At 38.1% G+C, this 21256-nt stretch overlaps 1 protein-coding gene across 1 annotated transcript in view; it reads left to right on the top strand.

Moving 5' to 3' along the window:
* Nucleotides 1-267: 267 nt before the first annotated feature.
* Nucleotides 268-21256, top strand: part of LOC149793155 (calpain-5-like) — a 91408-nt gene continuing 70419 nt past the window's right edge. Inside the window, exons 1-2 of the mRNA XM_089967084.1 lie at nt 268-556; nt 8658-8735. Coding sequence (XP_089823210.1) covers nt 8693-8735 — 43 coding nt within the window. The 5' untranslated portion in view covers nt 268-556; nt 8658-8692. The remainder of the gene's footprint in view (nt 557-8657; nt 8736-21256) is intronic.

Here is a 21256-nt window from a genome sequence, read left to right as displayed (position 1 = left end):
TTCCGTTGTAAACCTAATACAGTCACTGATGACATAAAAAATCGTGTGAGTTGGGAACTGTGTTTAGTATTGACAGTGGATATGATTTATCACGAGGCATAGAGGCTTCTGAGATGTTATTCATCGAACATATTAGTGTTTGTCCTCTTCTTCCTGTAAATGAAAGATGTTCTTTTGCAAGTTTTTCTTAATTTTGTGGCAAAACGGATTCACGCGCGCGCACACACACGTGCAAACTTACGCAAGAAGACCTAATCCTTTGAACAATTCAAACCACGATTCAGTCATGTGGATTTATGTTATCTTCCTTATCCAAAAGTTATCTATCCCTGTTTGGTGTTGAAGTGGATATCGAGAAAAATCTTCCCTATCCAAATGTTACTTATGCCTGTCTGGTTTTAAAGCGGGTATCGTAAAACTACCTATGTATCGATTTCACGAAACAATATTATCTCGTGCTGAAGATCTAGGTGGGCTGTTATTCGTTTCTACCCGTAAAAAGTTGATTGCAGTAGAAGATAGAACAAGAAAGAAACATTGGCTTACCTTAAATATGGTTTGTATATTTAATTTGTATTACCCAGTGTCATATAATTTATAATGTTTAACATTATATCATAAAAGCGTTATTCATTGTAACAGTCGAAGATTTCACATATAAATCTATCGAACTAGGAGTGTGTGTGTGTGTGTGTGTGTGTTGGAGTTTTAACGTAGCTTTAACAATTATTTAAGTCATATTGCTACGATGTCTGCAGTGTGGCAGTTTATAGTGATGTCTAGCATTGGGGCATCGCGCCGCAGACATGTAGCATGATGTCCCACCCAGTCACGCTGACCTGATGCCAGGCCGACCAGTCCTAACACTAACCTCTTAATGCCGAGCTCCTAGCGAGCTAGATCTAGAAGAGAAAATAATACACTCTATGTAGCTCAGCCGTGATTTAAGTTCAGATCTAGTGTTGAAATTAATTCATTGGTTTATAGTTGTACTTAAAAGTGCCAATTTGGTGCGTTCGGAGGAACACTACAAACGTTTTTAAAGGATTTTTGTCGTAATAGTATGATAAAAAATCTGATCAACAAACTGTAATTCAGTTGTGTAGCCTTTTGAACTGGAAATATTAAAGATTACTCTTGGATAATACCTTGCTAAAAGATTATTTCAGTTACTGCATATATATACTCGAAATGTTTAAAGTTAAACCCAATCTCAGTCTGTAAATCAGAAACATCCGATACAGCATACCTTAGATTATAATGAAGTGAAATGAATAGGTTCTTGTAAACTTCGATTTCTCTTTTAGCCTGCTAAATTTCGGTTGCGATTTTTTCATCCTCGTAAAATATATTTTTTGGTTTTCAGCGTAACCTCAAGATTCTTTCTTTACACGTTAGGAATGGAGCGGGGGGGGGGGGACTAATCTTCTATGCTTCGCTGTAGGAAATATCTTATCAGGCCAACAAGCCATTTTGATTTAGGTTTAATGTGAAAAATTACAAGGGCTCTTAAGTTTAATCGACAAAATAAAATGAAACAAGTACTAATATCGCAGTACATGTACTATTATCAAGTCAAAGTTGACATAGTTTCTATACAACAAGGGAATGCGAAAGACCAAAAGTCTATCGATATTTTACTTCAAAACCAAAATACGTAATTTATATTACCTGAGAGATAAATACCGCACATTAAGGACCCACTTGTAATCTTTCATGTGCGAGTAGTGTAGGTTTCCATGAAGAAGGAGCACATGAGGTCTGATCATAAATAAACATGTCTAAACCTCCATTATAATTTACAGAGTGTATAATTTTACCGATATCCAATCCCGCACATATTTGCTGGTGTCGATGCTCTTATAGCATTCTTAATTGTGTGGACGAAATTTTAGAACTTGCCCAGGAAAAAAATGTCTTCGTTGTCTACAGATGAGTCCACTTTTGAACTTAAATAGTTCATATCACCGTTAGTTCATTACTACTGAGAGAGAGAGAGAGAGAGAGAGAGAGAGAGAGAGAAAGAACAAAGCATAAACCTTTGCTTATGTGTTTAATTCGGCATGAAATTCACTTATGTACTGCAACAAGTACCGTCTTTTTGATATGAGTATTGGATAGCCGAAATACCGATATTCATTAAAAGATTGTGGTACATCAGGAAATTCAAGACTATTGGGATTCATTCGGAACATTATTTACTTTTGGACTTGTCATAGGACATAAAGGATTAGATTTAATTCACGATACTGTAAGTGTCTCTTAAAGTTTCACTTTGTAACGTAGTGAAATAAATTTTTTGTTAATTTTACAAAACGTGTTGCCTTCACTTCTTTCTGTACATAGTTTAAAACCTAGAGTTGTAACAAAATTTGGGGGTCTTCTATAGTCTGTTTCTTTTAAACAATTCAGAGATCTTTAAAAAAAATCGCACACATTTTAAATTGATTTGTTTATGAATTTTCACTGTCCCAGGTAAATATTTTTGTCTCACCTATTTGATACATTGTTCATGAAACCAGAAAGCATTCACAATTTGATATAAAGTAGTGAACTTTGTCCTTCAAGGGAGGGTTAGATCTAGCCTATGGAAAGGGACGAGTTGCTTGAAGCTGCCATACATTGTGATCTTTCTGAAGCGAACGCATCTTTAGCAAAAAATAGTTTTATTCAGTATTTGGTGGGAAAGAAAATTTTAGTTTATTGTGCTCTTGATTTGATTAGTAAGTTTTGTTAGGAAAGTTAAAGCATTACAATGGAGAAAAAAAACAGATTTAAATTAACAAAACTTCCGCTTCTGGCAAAATTGATGGAAATGCAAATTGGAAAAGAGGAAATGGAGAAATAAATGCAAATGGAGAGAGAGAGAGATTAGAGAGAGAGAGAGAGAGAGAGAGAGAGAGAGAGAGAGAGAATATAAATGCAGAAAGATGAAAAGGAGAGGAAAATGCAAACGTAGATGCTAAGAGAAGAACGAGGAACACAATGCAGATTAAAAGAATGAGAACTGGCAGCAGAGCACGGTTCCCTCTCCCATTTACACACAAGTTCAGGTTTTGATGTTAGCAATATTGTTAGGTAATACAAACTTCTCAGGAAAAAGCAGATCAACACTTTCTCCAAATTTCTGAAAAACAAATAATAGCCGAATGCATTAGACGTTGTTATTTCAAAATCTACTTATCAGTATATACTACACTACGCTTGTGAAGTCTACACCACACTACGCTACAGAGCGCTGATTCTGATGTGGTTGAGGAAAATGTATTCAAGGGTTATAAGTTAATACTTATACCATATCGACAAATGTATTCAAGGGTTATAAGTTAATACTTATACCATATCGACAAATGTATTCAAGGGTTATAAGTTAATACTTATACCATATCGACAAATGTTTAATAATTGTTGAAAAGAAACTGGACAGACACATGTTCATTTTAGAAAAAAAGAACAATTATTTGATAGGTGGTCCTCAGCCAAGAAGGTTGACAAAGATTACGATAATCTCAGACGGTTTAATATTCATTGAAGAGCTGAATAATTGCATCCAAAGTGATGTCAAGAACAATTCTGACAAGCAAACGATGAATACTTTAGATAATGCTGCTCGCATACCGGGCAATTTTTGCTTGACTCACAAAGTTTAATTTATCAGTAAGCTTTCTTCTCAGTACCTCTTTTAGTAAAAATAAGCCCATCTCAATCATAAACGAGCACTTTTCAAATTGCAATTTGGCGTACCCATTAGAAATACGTAAATTAGACTTATTCCCCGGAGCTTCAATCATAATGTATTGACTGAAACTTACAAATGATACTTCTAAACGCTGTAGATGTTGTCAAACTTATGAAATAGTAGGAAAAAAACGATCAGAAGATGCATAGGGCTCATTTGCAACCTATTAATGCATTTGACAAACTATTTAGCAGTGTAATAGCATATTATGTGGGTTCCTTACCAAGTCAGGCAACCACGTTACAATAAAGTGTGTTCTAAAACATTTCGTGAGACAGTCACGTAAACAAAAACAATTTGACCTGTTTTGTTTTTATTTACACATGTCTGACTCCTCGTTTATTACAAGATGATGCATTTTATTACTCTAAAAAGTGTCTCAGGAAACAACTCTTCAACGTTGTGTTCGAAGTGGTTGCCCAATCTAGAAAATATTTAACTGCTTTTGTCATCAAAACTTATGAGCTTTTGGCCTATGCTTAGCGATTGCGCATACATTATTCAAGAGGATATGTAATAAATTATCACGTTATTCTATTTCTTACCTTGCAGTGTAACGATACTGGATAGAGAGACCATTCTCTGCACATAATCTTAATCCAGATAAGTTTATTGGTCTCTTTGACCATCGTACACGTTATTATGTGATACAGAGATAGCGTATACTCTTGTTAATAATATAAAATACTTTCAAGAGCCTGCATTTTCCAATGCTACGTTAATGTAAATGCCTCATTTCTAATTAGCAGAAAATTAGTAACCTCTTTCGGAAAGATGTGTATTTCTACTGTGATTTATTCCGTGTCACGAACTGCAAATGACATTCGTTGTGAAGATACTTTATACACTGTGATGACTGTTTATAACAACCGTAACTTACTTACAGGTGAATTTAAATTTCCTACGTTGGCAAGAACTGGCGCTTTATATTGGCATTTTCCACACTCTCTCTCTCTCTCTCTCTCTCTCTCTCTCTCTCTCTCTCTCTCTCTATATATATATATATATATATATATATATATATATATATATATATATTAAAGCCAATAATCCATAATGGAATTTTGCAGCTTAGTTTATGCCCATAACACTCTTAACTGTTTTACCTGTTGCGAGTCGAAATAGTGCAAACTACGTGTATACAGATCGTTGGAGACCTTTAATAAATCAAATACAACAATATCGATTACTGATTTAGTTAATGCAGGACACATCTCAAATATAGCTCCTACTATGAAATATTTGTCGTTGTTGCATGAACGGGTGGGCGGATTTTTCATAGGTTTCGAGTAGGCAAATGTCAGAAATCTCAATTCTTCATCTTCTGGTAAGACCCGTTTCTTTTTCTAATTGCACCATATAGTTTGCTATTGACATCTTGTAACTACTGCATTTGGAAATCATATATATATAGCCATCACCAAATATACTGACCAACACACACATCATCTATCACCAACACCAACAGAAAAATAACGACACCTACTGACCAACATTGTAGTACTATCTAACTAGCATCCATTTCTACTGACCAAAGAGTATCTTAATGGGTATTACTATCTAGTCGACGACCAATTATGTTTCCAATCCGTAAACCACTTATATAAACCCCGTGAAATTTGTCATGATGAATTTATGCATACCTCATTTAGTGACGCTTTGACCGGATCAGATTGGTGGCATGTATACATTCGTACCCTTCTCGTAAGCACTCCACATACATGTTTGGCTGTAAATAGTTTTGTGCAACCCTGCTTGAGACTCTTTTGGCTTTCTTGATGTTTATGTTGGTAATCTTTATTGAATACAATGCTGTCCCACGAATTCCTCGTTCGTGAATTCCTGAAGATGTTTTATTCTGACTGCTAAATGATGTTTCAGATACTTATTGTTTTTACCTTCGCTGATAAATGATGACTTTCCTATTCTGCGTAGATATATTTTCTGGTAACATGTATTGGTAATCTCTGTCCATGATAAGCATCTGCATGCATTTCAAAGGTTTAATCTTGCATCAAAACTGATACATTTAGTGCTTTGGAATGTATGATATTGACGCGCCAACATAAATTGGCTTTGTCACCTTAATGCGACAGATTGGTTATGAGTTTGTCCAGGCTGGAATTGAGAAACAGTATCGAATCAATAGACTAAAATTGTCCAGATATAGGTGTCATATGTGTTTTCCAATTTTGTCGGGGAAAAAATCGTGATGTTGCATTCGATGATATTGTTAGTCCTTGCATGATCTGGGGAACATCATACCCACACAGCATCGTGAGGTATAACTGGATTTTCGTTTTTTTCAAGATACATTCCCAGCTGTTCATTTAATGCGCTGTATTCGACGCTTCTGTATGCATCAGTGATGTGACAGTGATGGCGAAATGTTTCGTCAGTGCAGCTGAAAGCTCCTTGACAGATCCAGCAAACTTTGTCCGCAGAAAAACTCGCGTTTAATCATCACGTGTTACAATCACGTGTGTGGGCGAGGAGAGCTGTTGTAGATTTGAATTAAGCGGTAAATTCAGGTGATTTAAGGAAGACTTCAGCTGAGTCCCGGCCGCGATTCAACATTTTTTTTCCTCAGTTGCTCCGTCGCACCTGACATAGTATATCATATCGAGCATGCAACTTGTTTAGCGATTTGACCTTTGAAGTCTGTACAAAAAATTATATATTACCAAACTAGAGTTCATCTCGGTAGTGTTGACATTCTCGAGGATGATCTGTTGCTAGATGCAGTGCAGGCGCAAGCACCCATTCGAAACATCGGCTGTCGTCGTTCCTTACATTCGTCACTCTTCTCAGCAGTACCTACATTGGTGTTGTAACATAGCTTGACCCGCGAAAACTCTTATAAGGGGTAGGGAAATTAAAGGTCCATTCGCACTAGTCCATCTGAACTGCATTGTTGTATTTTTCCCCAAAGTCTCGACAATCTTCTCAATAGCTATGGAGATTTCATTATTTATTGCCCTGTTTGTCATTGTTCATGATCATACGGACATCACAGTGAATCCAATGGGTTGCGATTTTGAAAGCACCATTGTATGGTAAATCACGATTAAGCGAAATAATCAATGCACACCAAGATCAATCTCCATCTTAACCCCAGAGGTACACGCGCCCTCTAGCGTTAATATTTCCTCGGCGAAACATCATTACCTGGTTTTTACAGGTGGGGAATAATCGCTCGGTAATCTTCAAACTTTTATGAACTTGAACTTTGGAATTTGGACATACTTAACAGTGTCAGCTGCAATAACAGCTACAATGTGGCAATGCTGTTGCTGATCGCCAACATGCGTGCGATCTCGGCTCGCTTGGCCCGTGAAGGCATTTCGTTACGCAGACGCGCTGCTGCGGGAATAAGGTGACTTCGTCAACTATGTGTCGTCCACGGAAAGTCATAACATTACAAGTTTGTAAACTTTTCTTGCAGTTCTCTGTATTTTATGTTATATTCTTGCGCGAATTATTTCAGTTGAGTTACAGTTGATATTGTCATTGCCGTTATGAAAGGGTCAACCTGACATCTTTATTCCACGATCTTTCGGAGATTCCCTATGTTGATTGACAGAATGCATCATGACATATCTGATAGCCTATTCCATCAATATATTTCCTCTACCAGGATCAATAACCGTTCGTAGTAAATAATCGAATAAGTACTGTATCATTTTCAACCGTGCTTCCACGACGAGAGCTTTCAGGAGTCTTTCCAAGCGCGCGAAATAATGCTCGCGTACAGATCCACATTGTTGAGAAACCTGTTTACAAGACTTTACTCCCCAAAACACATTTAAGGCAGGGTCGACTACTGACACCAACATGTAACGCTATCTGATGTGACTTACAGTATTCGTAATAGCATGTTTTGCCGGAGAGTTCGCGTTTTTCAAGGCTTACAAGGTAAACATATTTTCAGGAACCATTTTTGTATTTTAGTTCGTTTTTCTCTTATCATTTGAGAATACTTTACAACTTTTGCAGTTTTTGGTTTGAAATATTTACCAGTTTAAATATATTTGTCTGCAACTTGTTTCTGAACAATTGTTGGTTCACGGGCATTAGTTTTATTTTTTTCAATTTAAAATGTTTTCCTGACGTTTTTAGGTTTTTAATATAGGTTTCGATGAAAATCTGCAGTATATAATAGATAAATCTTCGCGACACGAACCTCTGGTTCTGATTTGACGTATTGTCTGGGAGCACAAGGATTAGCTACCTCACCAGCCGCTCCTGTAATACAGGATCTTTGCTTTAGTAGATTTTGATACATAACTACAAGTTTCTCCTTATCCTTTTTTTTGAAAACTTAATGATGACGGAACGTTGTTGCTAGTTCAATTTTAGTGAGTTCTTTCCTTCAATGTATTCTGTATCCAAGTAACGTACATTTTATACGTTTTTATTGTTGTTGTTGTTGATATTATGAATTACGTTTCTTTGCATTTATCTTTTCAATATGTGTGGTTACTGATTGTAGGAATTGGTAGTAATCTGTAAGGCTGTGTTGGCCTGTTGCTATTGATATTAGTCTGCTAGTGTGGATGATGGTTAGTAGTGTGTGTGGGGTTTATTCAATAAGGGTGGGTCATTATCAGCATCCACTGTAGATTCCCGTTAATATTGTCATTTTACGAGATGAACGGAGAGTGAATCTCACCACAGTTGCCATTTTGTGACCAGATAACCAACATTAACTAACGCCGTTAACAAAACAATTCATTTTAAAGTATTTCGTGCATTGAAGTATGAAGTTTCTCTGTTAGATTAAAAAGAAGTCATATATTTTGTGCTTATTTCGCGGCTCTTACATAAAAAAGTTGCTAGATATTCACATGGTCTGGTATATCATCGACTACATACTTTTATATCTATTCAATTATTATTATTATTATTATTATTACAGATCATAGGAATCAAACCAGCAGAGAATCGTCCAGAATGAATCAAATTTCCAATATCTCCTCATCGTCAGAGACAAGAGGTAGCATTTTCATTTTACATTTACAGTAAATTATATCCATTTAACAAATAATACATTTCTGATTTTTCTGATACAAGTCATTTGTAATGATACAAGATGGAAGTCCAACATGTATTACAATCGAAAACGTAATAAAGAAATGGGAATAAAATCTGAAATGTTATAATGATAAACAATTTGCCTTAAACAGCAAGTAGCAACTATACATAAACACTAAAGATATTTGTGTTTTGTTTTATTTCTATGCACGGTAGGTTTACGTTTATAGACAATTAAGGCACTAAGTACAAGAAATTACATGTCGTTGCAATTACACTCGATATTTGTTCCTAAATCCTTGTTTGTTAATACGAAACAATAAAAGTCATAAATATAATAAATGGACTATCTCGATTTAGTCACGTTTTGAAAATCGTTAAAAATCTACTCTTATTTTAGTCAAAATCAAACCAAAGCCTACTGGTTCAAACAGGTTGATATATTCAGCTGGCACAGTACAGCCAAACGCGGTCGATGGATCATTAATTTGCTCTATTTAGTACATTCTAATTTTGCTAGTATCATTTTTGTATTTTCACAGACACAAATAGGGATGCCAAGGTTGGGACTCTGGGTTCACCTCTTAACATTTTTTTTAGAGAGAACATTTACATTCAAGTCAGATTAGTGTATAATTTTATAAGTAAATAAATAAGATGGTATGCTCAAAGAATAATGATACAACACTACATTAATTCAGTGGTTTTCAAGGAGATGTTGTAAGCATTTCATGACTTTAATACTGAGAAAACAAAGTTGTCATCAACCGATAATATGTATTTCTTTGCACGGTTGGATGAGTCTCAGTTGCCTGTAGCTCAAAAATAAACACAACTGAATAAAATGATTATTTTATGTTTTTTGAAACGTTCAAATATATATCCTATATTACTTTAGGAAAAGGCTGGATCATATATTACATTTAATGATGTCAACATCAGACTAAGCAAGACTAATAATAACCTATACGTCGATGAAGGAAAAATACAATACGTATTTGATATCAACAAAATCAACAAATTTGCAATAAGCTAAATTTACAGTGCTATTTTAAGATCTCATAAAAACTCAACCTAAAGTAATTCAATGTAATCACAGAGAGAAAATTTAAGCAGAACAAATGTAGATTTAAAAGAGCACATGTTTTGGTTCAGCATATAATTTAGTTGGTTTAGAATCAATCATTGGATGTCATCATTTGATATTAGTCGGAAACGATTGATAAACAGGTTATACTTTTTAAATTATAGTGTCTCTTGTAGATGAGTGTGCTTTTGATTTAGTGATGAGATCAAAATATATTTTATTAAGGACTAAGAATGCTGCCAATGCTCTTATACCGTTAAAATGACTAAAGTAGGAAACGCTGCAGAGGAAGATAAATAACTCTATATGTCACAATTTTTACTACTATTTTGAAAGTCCAAATGCGTACACAGATATCACTAATTTGTAGAGACACATTAAACAGGACAAAAAGAAAATAAATTACTCTGCCTTGCGGGATTGTTAATTTAATACTATGTTAGGATGTTACACTAGAAAGCGACAACATTATCACTCTTAGAGAGAGTTTATATCAGTCACGTGGAAAAATAGTGGCAGGCTGATATCAATGGCCTTCAGTCACAGGAATACAACGATCGATCAAAGCACATTTTGTTGGGGTTTTTTTGGTGACAAAATCAAACACATTTCAACTTGCCAAAAATATTGTTAGTGGAGACGTTTCGCAGAATCGTAAAGACAGGAATGTGAAAATATTTAAAAATTTGTTGTCTTTCTAACATATAACTGATTGGTACAATAATAATCAAAACACACACACACACACGCGCGCGCGCGCGCAAGGTATATAAAACAATTGTAATTTTTATTATGCAAAGCATTCTTTTTGAAAAATGAACTTACATACTTTACCAAGAAAATATTTTAATTAGGCAGGTTGTTTTAAGTGATCTAGTCATTTTCCACACAATAAACCTTAATCGGAGGGGATATAGTAGGCATGTTTTGCAAACAAGAGTTCTAGCTTTAGTTTGAAAAAGATAACATGTATAAAGTTCAAAAACCCTTTAAAGACTAAAGAGTCATTGGTTAGAAGTATGTTGTCGGGAAACAAAAGGATCTGATGGAAAGTCAGACTCGTGGGAACCAAATGAAATATTATGTCGTTGAATAAATGATATATGTAGAACACACCGTCCTATTAGAAACATTTGAAGATAACAATCACCATTTGCATTGAAAAGTTGCATGGCATCTTTGAAGATTTTTTTCTTTATTTTACTCATAACGAGTTTGTAGATTCTGAATATATAGAAAGAAAGTGTAGCAATATAACACGACAAATTGCTACACTCTAAAAATGCGATAACGTGATTACAATGTAGAAAATATACTAGCAGATTAGTAAATGAACTCATATAAAATATCAATAGATATGTTATTCTATGAAGATGATTCCAATTGCATCCGAATAAAATTTCAAAAGTTACAATATAACAGTCTACAAGTTAATGCATGAGATCTAGAGGAAGAAGGTTAATTAAAATCACATCAATGTTGATGCACTCATGCATTTTCCTTCGAAGCATCTTTTACTAGTAGCAATAGTATCAGATCCATAAAATCTTCAGCAACAAGGAAGTTACAAAAACTAGCCAAAGTTATGTTGATATGTGAAATGTTTCTACAACATATGAACGAATTAAAATTTAATATTTCTTTAGCACTGTATATACATAAAGCTTTCGTAATACATATTTTTCAAATTTTGACTTAACAAATAATATTATTGAAATTCAACAAAGAAATAGAAGATAAGATTAAATATCTGGAAATAATCAGTTGTAAAATAATGTAAATGAAATAAAAATAGATTGACCATGGATATAGATAAAATATTGTGTAAAATCATTTTGAAGGAATTGAACACAAATAAATATAAAATGTTACGTGTAAATGTGAAAGAATGTGCCTACAGGTCTTATGTATTGAACATTATACAATTTTACATACATGTCAAAATCATTCAACCCAGGAAGTGTGGAAATGAACAGCTCGTTGTGGTTACCAAATGATGATGCAATACAATCAAATAGTAACAACTTACATATGACACATTTTAAGTTGCTGTGCAACAATTGTAAGCATTCCACTTCAGCATTATTGGACATATATGAAAGTAAAAGCCAAATACTTTGTCGAAGAAGGAGCACAAGAACATGAAACTATATCGCAATTTGTTTAGGGTATCTTCACCTTTTGTAGTATATGTTACTTAAAAATGTCAGTATAATCATCAAGCATGAAAGACTGGTCTCCATTTTCTCTCAAGTACCTCAATTTTTCACAAAGTAACAAACTTGCTTCAGTTGCACTCATAGCCGTGTAAAACAAACAGATGATCACAGGATATTGTTCCTGTTAGAAAATGAGTGATTTTTTTGTTGTTACCTTCATCAGAACAGATAATTAGTACTAAAAAGATCACTATGATAAATACCTCTTTATTGACCAATAAAAGGAGCAAATCTTACTTCAGCGAAAGATCTACCAATAAATGTGCCAGCTAAAGGAATAAGTTCCTGATCAACATCATAAGCATGATACAAATTAGGGATTTCACTTTCAATAGGATCATCACTTTGATATAAACAAAGCTTGTCACCACCATCTTATCTTCAGCTAAATCACTCTCTAATAAAAATAAAATGTATACCTTGATTTCGATACAAGACCGAGGCCGTGACCTCTTTGACATGGGATCATTTGGAATAAAATTCGCATTATCTTCTTGCATATTTTTGAATCTGTAGCAAGAAGTTGCAAATGACGTGCAGTTTCATTTGATAAGAAGTTCACGGCGGAAGAATTAAGAATTTCTTATTTGTTGTATCAGATGACTGATTTCCAAAAGCTGTGTCGGATTGAAATTTGTAAGTACTCTTATGAGACAGTAGTGAAGTGGGATACTATACGTACAATGGAAATTAGCATTACAGACCCCCCTGGGTCAATATACGTACAATGGAAATTTAACATGGCGAAAAATCGTGGGTCAATATACGTACAAGGGAAATTAACATGGTGAAAAATCGTGGGTCAATATACGTACAAGGGGAATTAAACATGGGGAATAGAGTTTGGGCTTGTTTAGGGACAAGGGGATTTTTTTAAAAAATTTTTTTAAAAAAAAAGGGGTAGGCAATTGAAAAGTCATTCTCTTTTCGAGAAATATGGGGGCCCTGAAAAGGGCCTTTGGGTTTATGTTAATGTTTCCATTAACATAAAGGGCACCGCATTGGTCTTCTTCTTGTCCTTAGGCTGCGTCTCACTGTTGGCCCGTAAATCAGCACTCTTTTGAGGCATCCTTGTCTTTCGACGTAGATCCTACGTATCCACAGACTGGGGTTTGTCCTGTGGACAACGGTCCACTTGGATCGGACATGTATGAGCATGTCCGTCCTGAACATCATGGAAGACACAAGCGCAGAAGATTGCACATCGGTCCACATCTTGAAGCGACGAGAACAGGTGAATCAATGCAGTGAACTGCGCTTATTTATAGGTAGAGGTAGGATTGAAACGGATTGAGTTCATTCACCAATCCGAACACGCGTTACAACATCAGTCAGCCCGCATCCAATCCGAAGAGAGCAGTCTGTGACGTCACGTAGTCTATATAGATTCGCTAGCGCCTGTGTGCAGTCAATCTATGCGACAGTGATTCAACATGACGGAAACTCAGAAAACGATCCATTGGGGTGCATCAGCAGGGGAGACTGCCCAAGGGAACCCGGACTTACTTTCAGAAGAGGTGAATAGGGATTTTGTGGATTTTCTTACCTCGCAAGAATTTGTTCCGGAACCTTCGTTACCTTCTTCATTACCGCAAGTGGAGAATTTTAGACAGAGACAGAAAGAAGAATTGGAGAAATTTATACAACGACAAAAGGAAGCGGAACAAGCTTTTCTCCTACAGCAACAGCAGCAAGAAGAAGAGGTAAGAAAAAACAACAGCAACAACAGCAAGAAGAAGTAGCAGCAAAGAAACAAGAGGGTGAAAATCAAACGATCACGGTACTGTTGGACATTTTAGCGGAGTTAAGAAGTCTGAAACAAATGTATCAGACTTCTTTATTACGACCGAAGAGAATACGACCTTCCCGAGCTAAACACGTTAACCCTGTGACTAAGCCTACCGTACCACCCTTAGTGATTTCAACCCAATCATCATCAACATTACGCAGTCCAGAAGTAGGCCTTGGCCGTGGCAAAGGCTTAAGGCAGTTAAAGTTGATTGCTTGAACTCACCCCTACACCAAAAACCAAAGGCCCTTTTCAGGGCCACCCACATTTCTCGAAAAGAAATACAATTTCAATTTGCCAATAACTCAAAAAAAACCCACCCATTTTAGCCTTATAGTACGTGTCTTTGTATGAGTGCGTGAGTGTAGCTTCTTATTTTAAAATCAAAACTCAAAGACACTTACCTTGTATCATTAATTTATTCTTTTCTCCATTGTTACAATCCAATTCACAATTCACAACATAACACTTTAATTAAAAGTTCATTGACTTCTTCTGTCTCCTTGTTTAGTCTCTCTGTTTTTTGAATTTTTTCACCGTCACACTCTTTTCCTCTTCTTCTTCCTCTTCCTCACTTTCTTCCCTTCTTCTTTTCTTCTCCTGTTTCTTTTTCTTCACCTGTCTTCTTTCTTCCTCAGAAGAATCCCTCTCTTCCTCTGAAGAATCCCTCTCTTCTTCTGAAGAATTCCTCTTTTCTTCTGACTCCTCTTGTTTCTTTTTTGGGCAATCTGGAGACCAATGTCCTTTTTCTTTACAATAATAACAGGTATCTTTACTTTTGTCTTTTTTAGCCCCTGTTTTTTTTTTTTTTTTGACGGTCTGGACACTCTGAAGACCAATGCCCTTTCTTCTTACAGATATAGCAAGTATCTTGACTTTTATCTCGAAAGGAAGGAGAGTAGTCCGTGGGTTGGTCTGAAGAGAATTTTCTAATGACCCCTCGCAAAGCTCTGACGAAACGTTCGATTTGGTTAGTCTCTTCCATCGTTGTGCTCGGCTTGAGAGTGAAATGAATAGTGAAAGGACAAGACACACACCCTTTTATATACGCTGGTCTGCCATGACTATAAATTAGTCTATGGTGTTTAAACTTGAGTCATTTGACGTTTTGCACTCAAGATGAAACGATCCTATTCATTCGAGAAGAAAGAAGAAGAAAGTAAGAGGCAGAAACGTGATCTATCGCCTCGTACCAGGGCTGAAATCTTGGCACAAATTCATGCCAGTGATTTTGAAGAGGACATGAGTGAACCAGAATTTGAAACCTCTAAACCAAGTTCACCACCCTTAGTTAACCCTGAAAAATACTATTCCTTTCGAGAGACGGAAAAGCGCTCCTCTAGAAAATTTAGAACCACGGCTTACAAATACACGGTGAAGTTTAAAGATTTCAAGGCTGAAGTGCCGTTAGAGAAAGCAGAATTGTTTATCACTGGGGTGTGGGATTCTCTGCTCACTGCACTCAAGCGACAATGTCAACCCAAAGAAGACGATCGCTTGAGACTTTCCATACAACACGACGGTTTGAAATCCCTTGTTTGGATCGAGTTTAGCACCCCTGCAGAATTGACCGCTTCCAAAGTCATGGACAAGATTCAACACGTGCAACAATCTAATGACCAGTTTGACATCACCGATGGAAAAGCCACATTGGACATGACCCACGTCTCTCCTCCTCAAGGGACCGGACGCAAAAAGATGTTATTGGTGAACGAGCTTCGCAGCATTAAGCGTAGCCTTATCCAAATTCACAATCCTCATGACCAGATGTGTTTAGCCCGTGCCATCGTGGTGGGACGAACCTATGCCAACAAGAACGACACGGTAGAATGGAAAAGAACCTGGAACACTATTCAACGTTCCTATCGAGCCAAACAACGAAACGAAGCAGAACTCCTGTTGCAACAAGCTGGCCTGTCCAAAGACACACCCTGTGGCATTCCTGAGATGCAAAAATTGCAAGATGTCCTAGCTCCACGCTACACCTTGAAAGTGCACCCTCAAGAAATGGGCGGGCCTCTGTTGTTTCGAGGCCAAGATTTTAAGAATGGAAAATACATTCATGTTTATTATCACGATGACCATTTCGATACCATTACCACCATCACCGGATTCCTGGGATATGGTTATTATTGTGAGAAATGTGATTATGGTTATAACAATCGAGAGCAACACAAGCATTGTGGAATGAAATGTCCAGGATGTTTGGCCTCTCCACCCTGTCTGAGCGAAGAACCAGTGCCTTGTTCAACTTGTCTGCGCACGTTTGTCAGCCCTACCTGTTACCAACAACATTTGAAAACACAAGGTTCACAGCAGAAATGTGCTTGTCAACTCCTGAAATTGTGCCCTACCTGTGGACAAAGCATACTTACTAATAATGCCAAGGCACACGTATGTCGACGAAAGAAAAAATGTCACATTTGTCACCACATCGTGGACTTGGAACACCAATGCTACGTGCAAAAAGACCAACCCCCACCAGAGAAAGAGGACGGTCACAAGAAGAAAGGCAATTTCATCTTTTTCGATTTCGAATGCATGCAAGAGACCGGCATTTACATCCCTAATTTCTGCGTGGCTAATCGAGCGTGCAAGAAGTGCATTCAAGAACCTATCTTCAGTCATTGCCCTCACTGCAGCAAGATTCCTGGAGGACGTGAAAAAATCTTTCGGGGACCGAACACGTTAGCCGATTTCGCTCGATGGGTCTTAGACCCCATCGACAAGACGTGGAGCCAAGAGGACATCGAACGTTACGGAGATTGTCATCGTCATGCCACGGTGATGGCTCACAATTTTTCCGGATACGATGGACAGTTTTTTCTCAGATACTATACGGAACAAGGCACCGAGCGTCCTAAAGTGACTTTGAACGGAGCCAAAATCATTTTCATGCAAGTGGGACAAGTACAGTTTAAAGATTCGATGAGCTATTTGGCCATGCCTTTGAGTCGAATGCCTAAAACGTTTGGAATGACAGAAATGGCTAAAGGGTACTTTCCACACTTTTTCAATACCTAAGCCAATCAACACGCCGTTCTACCCCATTTACCTGAGGCTCATTATTACGACCCCGACAACATGCGTACCGAACAACGAGAAGCTTTCTACGCTTGGTACCAGGCTCACGCCTCGGACCCTTTCGACTTTCAGGAAGAAATGCTAAAGTATTGCGGTTCCGACGTGGACATTTTACGGCGTTGGTGTGGAAAATTTCGAGAACTGTTCATGGAACACGGAAGGGTCGATCCTTTGAAAGAAGCTTGCACCATTGCCAAAGCGTGTTCCTTAGTGTATCGACAACGATTCATGCCTGAAAACACCGTGGCTGTCATCAGTCCTCAAACGACCCACTTTGTCAAACGTCAATACTCGGTCAAAGCCCTACGTTGGTTACATTACTTGTGCGACAAGGAAGACAAGTGGATTCAGCATGCCCGCAACGGAGGAGGCGAAAAGACCATTGGAACGTATTCGGTCGATGGCTGGGACTTAGAAAAGCCCAAGATCGTGAACGAGTTTAACGGTTGCTTATTTCACGGATGTCCCGTCTGTTACCCTGACCGTAGCACTAAAAATCAGTTTTTACAACGAACCATGGAAGACTTGTACCAGGACACTTTTCAGCGGCGCCTAAAGTTAGAACAGCAAGGATACCAAGTGGTGGAAATGTGGGAACACGAGTACGATCACCGAATGAAAACCGATCCCGAGTTTAAACGCCTCGTGGAAAGTTACCAGTTCATGGACCTGCTGAACCCGAGGGATAGTTTGTACGGAGGAAGGACCAATGCCACCTGTTTTCTGTACCAAGCCGACGAAGAGAAAGGAGAAGAAATCAAATACTTGGACGTGTGTTCGCTGTATCCCTACGTGTGCAAATATTGTCGCTTTCCTGTAGGGCACCCACAATTGCTGACGGAACACATCGACCTGAAAAACATTCGACAATACGAAGGCTTGATCAAGTGTAAAGTTTTGCCTCCCACGGACTTGTACCATCCCGTCTTACCTCACCATTGTCAAGGCAAACTGATGTTTCCATTGCGCCGTACTTGTGCCGTAACGTGCAACCAAGACCAGCCTTGCCATCACACCCAGGAAGAACGTGCCTTGACGGGAACCTGGGTCAGCGTAGAATTGTTCAAAGCTCTGGACATGGGATACCAAGTGTTAGAAGTGTACGAAATTTGCCACTTTCCCAAGACACAGCAATACCACAAGGGTGATCCCAGTCAGAAAGGCATTTTCGCCGACTACGTGGATGCCTTTTTGAAACTGAAGAAAGAAGCCAGCGGCTATCAGTCCTGGTGTCACACTCCCGAAGACCAAATACAATTCAAAGAGAAATACTATGTACAAGAAGGCATCACTTTAGACCACATCGAGAAAAACGAAGGCAGGCGATCGTTTGCCAAAGTGATGTTAAATTGCTTGTGGGGTAAAATGGCACAACGTCCGTGTTTACCCAAGACGAAATATTTGACAGAACCTTCCCGCTACTTCCAGATGATTCACGACAAAACCAAATACATGAAACACGTGGACGTCGTTCGAGAGAATTTGATCTTGGTCAATTACGAAGATCTGGACTTTGTACAAGACGACCCTTTTGGAAATGTCATCATTGCGGCTTACGTGACAGCTCATGCTCGCTTAAAATTGTACGAAGCTTTAGAACTGTTAGGAGAACGCGTCCTGTACTTTGACACGGACAGTTGCATTTACATCCATCACCCGAGTCAACAGCACCCTGACATCGAAGGAGACCGTTTAGGAGACTGGACAGACGAGCATCCCGACGACAAGATTCTAAGTTTCGTCAGTGGCGGCCCCAAAAATTACGGCTACGAATACCGGGACAAACAAGGAGAAGTGCACACGACGTGCAAAGTGAAAGGACTGACTCTGAATTATCGTACCAGTCGAGTGGTCAACTTTGGGGTATTGAAAGAAGCCTTGCAATCGGGAGAGGATGGACACTTTAAAGTGACCACCTACCAACCGAACAAGATTGTACGTTTACCCACTCACCACATCGTCAGTCGGCCCTTGGAAAAAGTCTATCAAATTGTGTACCAGAAGCGAGTGAGACTTCCCAATCACTTTACGTTGCCGTACAGTCACATCGGTATTGGTCTGTATATAAAAAAGGAACCCTAGGCAAGATCGATAGTTCATTGTGACTACCAAGACCGAGCGAACAAGATGAATACTTTCAGAGAAACACAGAACAAGTTGTTTAGAAAGGCACAATTCAAGTGTGAGGCTTCTGAAGTGGAATGCGATTGTGAGCCTTGCGATGGGTACGATGCTGTACGTTGTGACCTGAGCGATGCCGTAAAGCATCATGGGAACTTTAGTGTCACTACCCCTATCATGGAAAGGGATGCTGTGCGTGTCAAACCTGAGGGATGCGAAAGTGATGCCGCTCGTCCTCTTGGACATTTTACTGGGTTTCGTTTTAAAGGGGAATGTTCACCTTCACGTCTACCCCCCTACGGATGTCATCCAGCCTTGAGCAAACTCCTGTTCATGTCACCCAACCCTCATCGAAACGAACCTGTGAAAGACGAATATTCGTTTCCTGTGCGTTTGTCGGAATACTGCGACTTTGAAAATCGTCTTCAATCGTTCAAAGGAAAATGGCCTAAGTATCTTGGAGGACCGACCCCCGAAGAATTAGCCAGAGCCGGATTTTTCTACTTGGGCGAAGGAGATAAAGTCAAGTGCTTCAGTTGCGGTGTGTCACTTCACCACTGGGAACCGCAAGATTCGGCCTACATAGAACATGCTCGATGGTCACCGAATTGTCATTACTTACCCTTAGTGGGACCGAGACATTGAAGTAACTTACCATAATCTGTTCATGGATACTTTACAAGAGAACATTCGTGCTTTGCCTGTGGAGTTGAGAGAACGCATTTACCGAGAGCTGGTCAAAATACAAGTGAAACGTAAAGAACAATTGCATCCGTTACGTCACCGGTGTTTGAACCACTGGTACCTGAAGGCTATACAAGGATTGATTCAATTGAAAGTGTTCCATCGGACGGACATTGATCAACGATCCTCTAGTTTTAAAAAGGATTGGTTTGTTATGGACGATTCTACCTACATCATTGTAAACTTACTGCATCGAATTCCAGAGGAAGAGTTAACGAATTACCAACATCTTGAACACAATGTCAACTTAGTGAAAGAGGAAACTTCTGAACGAATTGTAATGTGCAAATTAGTGACTAAACGATTTAAATTCGACACTGAAGTAAAACCATGTTTGTGCAAAGAGTACATTTCTTGTGTCAGACCAAAGAGGATTTAGTATGACCTATTCATGGATACTTTGCTAGAGAACATTCGTGCTTTGCCTGTAGAGTTGAGAGAACGCATTTACCGAGAACTGATCAAAATACAAGTGAAACGCAAACTCAAAGTGATTCATCCGTTTTTAAATTATGCTCTGTTCCAAAGTACAAGAAGACTGATTATGAGTGGATATTACATCAGGCACAAAGTTAAACCACCCAACGATTCCAAAAACAGTGTATATACTTATGGATACTTTACAAGAGAACATTTTGGGCTTGCCTGAGGAGTTGAGAGAAAGGATTTACCGAGAACTGGTGAAAATACAAGTCAAACGTAAAGAACAATTGAATCCGTTACGTCACCAGATCTTTAACCACTGGTACCTGAATGGTATAAGAGGACTGATTCGTCAGAAATTTTTTCAGTGGTCAGACCTTGTTGAACACTTTCAGTTTGGGGATGATGATGGACTAGACGTTCGTAATTTTGGTTACTTCGAAATTCACTTACTGCAACGTATTGAGGAAGACGAGTTAAAGGATTACCAACATTTGTTACATGCAATCTGCTTAGAAAAAGACGAAACATCTAGACAAACTCTGACGTTTCAGTTACAGTATGTAACATTTAAATTCCCTACTGGAGAACGAACATGTTTAGTTAGAAATTACCTTTATTGCTTCCGAAACAAAGACACTATAAAATCAAGTTGCCATGCCACGGATTATGTCACATATTATTGAACAGATTCCGTGGAAGGAACTCAATGACCATATTCAAACCGTGGATCATTACCATCGATTATTACAAGAACTGTATCCATTCAATTTGGGTCGACAAGTGGTGTGTGTCTTAGTGACTTGTTTTCTGGGATTTCGTTTACCAGCCGATTCTTTGTGGATCAGTACTTACCACCTCAATGGCCTTAAATGGTCACGAAAAACTCCTTTTGCTCAAAGCCTTGCGTTTTCATCTGGATTCGTCAACTTTTAGCTACCCAAGACGTGTATGACGATGTGTGTGTAGCTTGTGACTTACATCCCCATTGGACAGATGTCCGTGCCTGGAAAGAA

This window comes from Sinohyriopsis cumingii, chromosome 8, assembly GCF_028554795.1.
Source record: "Sinohyriopsis cumingii isolate HCF-2022 chromosome 8, ASM2855479v2, whole genome shotgun sequence".
Taxonomy (NCBI): Eukaryota; Metazoa; Mollusca; class Bivalvia; order Unionida; family Unionidae; genus Sinohyriopsis; species Sinohyriopsis cumingii.
This window is presented reverse-complemented; position numbering and strand designations above follow the sequence as displayed.